Consider the following 6,000-nt stretch of genomic DNA (forward strand, 5'->3'; position numbering starts at 1 on the left):
TTTGTATGTTTGGGGCTTTTTAAGTTTGTTTTCATTTGGCTTGGTTTTTCATCTTCCTTTGAACAGACTACCTCATTCAGTAGTTAACTTCTTGGAGGTCCTTGTTTAGGAAGTTTGTTGTGCATGATGTACTTTTTGAGAGGAAGTCAAATCGGAGTAACAAATCCTCATGTAAAACTTGCTACAGAATTTAACTGAACAACAGAACTAGATAATAGGATTTAGGCTTTTGTACACAAAATTTGAGGATTTAGACCATTATTTACACCAGAGAAGCACTAACTGCTGAGTACTTCTTGGAGAGACTGATTTAAACACAAGGCAAGATATCTGTTTGAAGGTGTCATTTGCAGCTTGTCTGGTTTTGGTTTATACTATCAAGAGTACCAGTCTTCTGCAAGGTGAGTGTGGCAAGTCTAGCACCAGGATGCAAAGTTGAAGTTAGCTGTCTACATATTTATAACATAATTAAATAGAACATAAGGGGTTGCTTATTATGATCTTTATTCACTTTATTCACCTGGGTTGTGGTGAACCTGGCTCTTGTGTGACTAGTCTGTTCATATCCCATGAATGTGAGCTGGAAATTGCTCTGGGCTTCCTCAGGCTTCTCACTTCACAGTTCTCCAGAGCTTTGCTTGAAGCTGAATCCATGTTTATATCTAACCAAAGTGAAACTGAGTCTAAGTTAGACCTTCCTCCTAATCTTGAAATGGACCTGCTATGTCTCCTGAGTTGGAGTAGCTGAGGGGAGGGGATTCAGATATGAGTAGGGAAGGTTGGTGAGAAGGGAAGGTGTAGGACATAGTGAAAGAGGAGGACAAGAGATGGAAATAATCCATGATTAACATAGGATAACGGGGGTAGCGTTTTACTCCTGTAAATGCTAGAGGAGGTGGTGGTACCGGTATTGTCCTCTTTGGTGTTTGTTTCATACCTTATAAGGCCTTCATGGATGTACCAGTTGTAAAGTGTAATGAATGAAAACCTACACGTTAAACTGGTGCTAATTTGCACCGATGAATTCTGCAAAAAGGACAAAGCATAAGGATAGGTGATGAATTACCCTTTGCTCATGTTGACAGTGACAGTTTTGCTTTGATTGTTTATAAGAGATTGTGCTTTTTAATGCAATCAAGTGATGCTGATAGACTGAGACTCTGCCATTCTCGCTAGATCCTGTGAGGACGAGCACCAGCCTTCGTATTTCCTTGTTCAGCTGTTACAGCACACGTGTGTGCATTTCTGTGAGAGTCCCTAAGCATGCCATCAAAATAAAAATTACCAAGACCTAGTTCTTTTGCTTTGGGGGAGAGGGAGTCAAACATTTAATAATGTTGGAAAAAATAATTTATGCTATATGTTTGCTTAATGGTGAGCCAATACTCTTACCTTTTTTGCTTGCAGGGCCAGGAGTAGTAGTTTTGGCGAGTTAAAGATAGGAACAAAATGTGCAAAGCAGGTTAAATCTTAAGAGTTTCATAATTCAGCTGGCTGGCCTGTCTGTTGTGGTTCTTTCTAGCAGTGATTGTTTTGTTTCTGTCCACTGCAGCCCCTCACAGCATTTCCTAAGCTGCCTAGACTCCCAGCATCTCCTGCAGAAGAGCCCAACCGTACTCACTAGATAATCTGCCAGTCTCTGCAAACCACAGCAAGATCACAGAATCATAGAATTCATAAGGTTGGAAAAGACCTCAGAGATCATCAAGTCCAACCTGTCACCCAACACCTCATGACTACTAAACTATGGCTTCAAGTGCCATGTCCAATCCCTTTTCGAACATCTCCAGGGATGGTGACTCCACCACCCCTCTGGGCACCCTTTGCTCAGCAGGGAAGAGCTCTCACTTCAGGAACCTAACCTTCTCTTTTTCAAAATGTGACCATCTTCTGCAGGCTGTAAAGAGTGAGGTGCTGGGCTTTCAGCTGCACAGGACCCAGCAAGTAGGGCTGTTGCTGTCTGTCAGCCACCCAGAGTCAGCACTGGTAGCCACCTTGAGTACTGTGTCCAGTTCTGGGCCCCTCAGTTTAAGAAGGACATTGAGACACTTGAACGTGTCCAGAGAAGGGCAACAAGGCTGGGGAGGAGTCTGGAGCACAAGCCCTATGAGGAGAGGCTGAGGGAGCTGGGATTGTTTAGCCTGGAGAAGAGGAGGCTCAGGGGTGACCTCATTGCTCTCTACAGCTACCTGAAATGTGTTTGTAGCCAGGAAGGGGTTGGTCTCTTCTCCCAGGCAACCAGCACCAGAACAAGGGGACACAGTCTCAAGCTGCGCCAGGGGAGGTTTAGGCTCGAGGTGAGGAGAAAGTTCTTCACTGAGCGAGTTGTTCGTCATTGGAATGTGCTGCCCAGGGAGGTGGTGGAGTCACCGTCCCTGGAGGTGTTCAAGAGGGGATTGGACGTGGCACTTGGTGCCATGGTCTAGTCATGAGGTCTGTGGTTGCAGGTTGGACTCGATAATCTTTGAGGTCTCTTCCAACCTTAGTGATACTGTGATACTCTGTGCTCCTAAGTCCGTCATTCACATTTATGAGGATGTTTTACTTCTCTGTGTAGGTTCAAGGTGCAAGTTTCCGGGGTTGGAAGGAAGTGACGTCCATGTTCAACAAAGATGATGAACAGCAACTGCTAGCAGGATGCAAGTCTCCAAAATCCAAAGGGTGAGTGAAATTGGTCTATCTGCAAACTTGAAGACATAACAGCTGTCCAAACAGTGAAGGCAGACCCTGGAAAAGCAGTTGTGTTCAACTCCTAGGAGTTAAATTGCAGAGAAAGGTTTAGGTGTGCTTCAAAATTGCTCATTGTGTGCCTAACATATACATAAGGCATTAGTATATTAGGAGAGGATGGATATTGTCAATAACCTTTTTATGTCTGCTAGGAAGAAAAGGGAATTTTGCTGCAAAATAACTTTGTACTGTAGAAAAGGAGTAATGGTTTCGGAGTAAAAAGGTTGTTCCCATCCTTACCTCTTCCTCTTAAGGATTAATTAAGTTGGAATTTACAAAGTCTTTTTTTATTTTTTTCACATGCACTACTTTTGCAGCAGGAGCTGCTAAACTTCCCTGTCAGAGCTGGTTTTTTAACTTGGAACAGTTCTGCTTACCAGTACAGTTAGAGCCGCCTATCAGTATAGCTGTTCCAGCCAAATGCTATCTTGGATTAGACTTGCTGCAGTATGTTTTGTTTCCAGTTTACTTTGGAATATACATACTTCAATATACAAGTGTATATACCTCTGTGTATGTGTGTATTACAGAGTTGAGGATGTGTGGTTGGAAAGCTGCAGCTTGGAGCTGGTTGATAGCTCACTGAACAAGAGTCAGCAGTATGCCCCCATGGCCAAGAAAACCAATGGAATTCTGGCTTGTATTAGAAACACTGTGGCCAGCAGGAACTGTGGGAATGCCAACGACGAGCAGTGTGAGCAATCTGGCAGTGCAGGCCTAGAGCCTGACATGGTGGTAGGCCATGCTCAGCGTAAGTCCAGAGCCAGCTACCAGCATGCCAAAACAGTGCTGTGCCTGCAGCACTGTAACTAAAACAGGACGCTGAAGAAACTTATTTGTAAAGTTCCCTGGGTACCAACCCTCATGAACCGAGGGGTCCAGGGGGGTTGGACCTACTTCAAACAGGAATGTATATATACACAACAATTTAGAATATAAACACATACATTTCCATTTGAGTCTGTTCCATAATATTTCCCAGAATATTTCCCAGCTACTGTCCCTGTAGAATTTGATGGTGTTATTAAGATGCTGAGTTGCCTTAAGGATCCTTTGTAATTGATGCTGACTATAAGAATCAAGTAAGAGAGCAGAAGTATGAAAACCAAGTTAGAACAAATGTGGGAAGCTATTTTAGCATTACTATGAAAACTGCCTGTATTTTAAGTTCAGGAGTATTTCCCTGTAACTATACCAAGAGCTTTACTTTTAAAGAAGAATGCAGCTTTTCAAGTGTGCAACTCAGGCAATAGGAGGAAAGTGTTCAGAGTCTGTGACTGGCTTTACCAAGATGAAAATTCTGAAAAATTGAATCATAAACTGAAAATTAAGTAAAGTAATTGCATTGACTCAGTTGCTTCCATTTAAGTATAGTGTTAAGCTTTCATTAGTGGAGAAAAGCTCTTAATAGAAATACTTAAAAAAAGCCATAAATGGTGGCTTTATTTGTGGTTAAAGAATTTCTCTTCTATGAGTAGCTTATGTTTTCGATTTGCTGTTCAGCTCACCGAACCCTGCAGGTTCTGTTGTGTGTTTCATCACTGATACTCAGCATTTCCTTTCAGTCCATTATTTGATTAGCCATATAACCCTGCTTGTCAGCTTATGCATAAACATTTCACATTCTCTATTTTAAATGCTCCACACTGCAAACAGGAAATCATTCAGATTGAAGGTTCCTGATGAGATCATAAATGTAATAATATGAGTAGCCTCTCAAATGTCATTTTGAGAGAAATATTACAACAAAGGGTGCTTTTTTCTTGGTTTGGGGAGGGGGGGGAAATTTGGGAGTTCCTATCAGAAATACACAACAACTCTGCTCAAAATGTTGTGCAGATCTTTGTGAAAACAAAGTGGTGGTATCTTTAAAGTCCTACTACTGTGGACATGAATTATTGTGGGGTATAAGGTTAACTGGCAAAGAGATAACAGGTTTAGGCTGGAGGTTAGGAAGAAGTTCTACACAGAGGAAGTGATTGCCCATTGGAATGGGCTGCCCGGGGAGGTGGTGGAGTCACCATCACTGGAGGTGTTCAGGAAGAGACTTGACAAGGTTGCATGGTTTAGTTGATTAGGTGGGTTGGATAATAGGTTGCACATGATCTCGAAGGTCTCTTCCAACCTGGTTTATTCTAATCTGTTCTATCCTTGAGGTATATGAAACTGAGAAATACAGCAAGTGTTTGTTAAAGCTGGTAATAGACAAAGACATTTTCATATTTCTTCTACTACCCTACCTCTGAATTTGGTTTTATTTGGTTTTTGTTTGTTTGGTTTCAGTTTTGGTTAAAGTCCTCAATCGTATGAAGTACTTTACTAGGATTAGAACATTTCCAAAGGCAGTGCTGTGTAATTCACCAGGGTAGGGGAACTGGGGGAGGGAGTGTAAGTTCTTCTCTAATAGCAAGGGGCCACATTCAGCCCACTTCTGATTTATCACTGCAAGACTGTGCTGTGTTTAGGTTACCTATATATGAGGATGTTTTTCCTGAAGCTGACAGTAATGGATGTGCTGTCACCAACTGAGAACTGATTATTGTTCCTCACTATAAAACAGAATAAACTAACTGAATGCATATTAATATTAAATGCATTGTTCAATGTAGAAATCTATCACATCATCATTGTTATTTTCTAGACCAAACCTGAAGTTAAAGGAAGAGATGAAGTCGGAAAAGAAGCCAGGTTTTTGGGACAGTTTGGTGATAAAGCAGAATGTCCCATCTAGGAAACCAGATGAGATTGAGGGCTGGGAACCACCGCAGATGACCACTGCTGACTCTGCCAGTGATGCAGCAAGTACGTTAAGTGACTATACAGCCTGGTCAGGCTGGGAAGATGAAACCAAAGGCTCCACAAAATACACAAACCTGGCCAGCTCAGGAAACAGTTCCAGGTGGAGTATCAAATCAGCTGGAAAGCTGGTTAGTATCAGACGTCAAAGCAAAGGTAACCTTACTGACAACTGGGAAGAACTAGAATAATGTGAAATACTTTATGGGTAAGAAGAGAAAGGTTCCATGATTTACTTGTATGTTAAAACCAAAATCAAATCTGCTCAATATTGCACCTTTATACAGTACTTTGTTTTATTCAGATTGTTACAAATTTTTGCTCACATGATAGTAGATTTTCTTACAACATTGTTAAATAGCTATGTTTTCCACACTGACAAAAACAAAAGAAGGTAGAGAATCTATTTTGTGCCTATATTTCACATTCAGACTCTGCAGTATGTTGGATTGTTGGTTTTACCAAAAAAAAAAA

At 41.5% G+C, this 6,000-nt stretch overlaps 1 protein-coding gene across 1 annotated transcript in view; it reads left to right on the forward strand.

Annotated features, from left to right (window-relative positions):
* TDRP (testis development related protein) overlaps nt 1-6,000 on the forward strand; it is a 28,312-nt gene extending 22,312 nt beyond the window's left edge. The window contains exons 2-3 of the mRNA XM_054179987.1: nt 2,558-2,661; nt 5,372-6,000. Coding sequence (XP_054035962.1) covers nt 2,558-2,661; nt 5,372-5,717 — 450 coding nt within the window. The 3' untranslated portion in view covers nt 5,718-6,000. The remainder of the gene's footprint in view (nt 1-2,557; nt 2,662-5,371) is intronic.

This window comes from Dryobates pubescens, chromosome 3 (assembly GCF_014839835.1).
Source record: "Dryobates pubescens isolate bDryPub1 chromosome 3, bDryPub1.pri, whole genome shotgun sequence".
NCBI lineage: Eukaryota > Metazoa > Chordata > Aves > Piciformes > Picidae > Dryobates > Dryobates pubescens.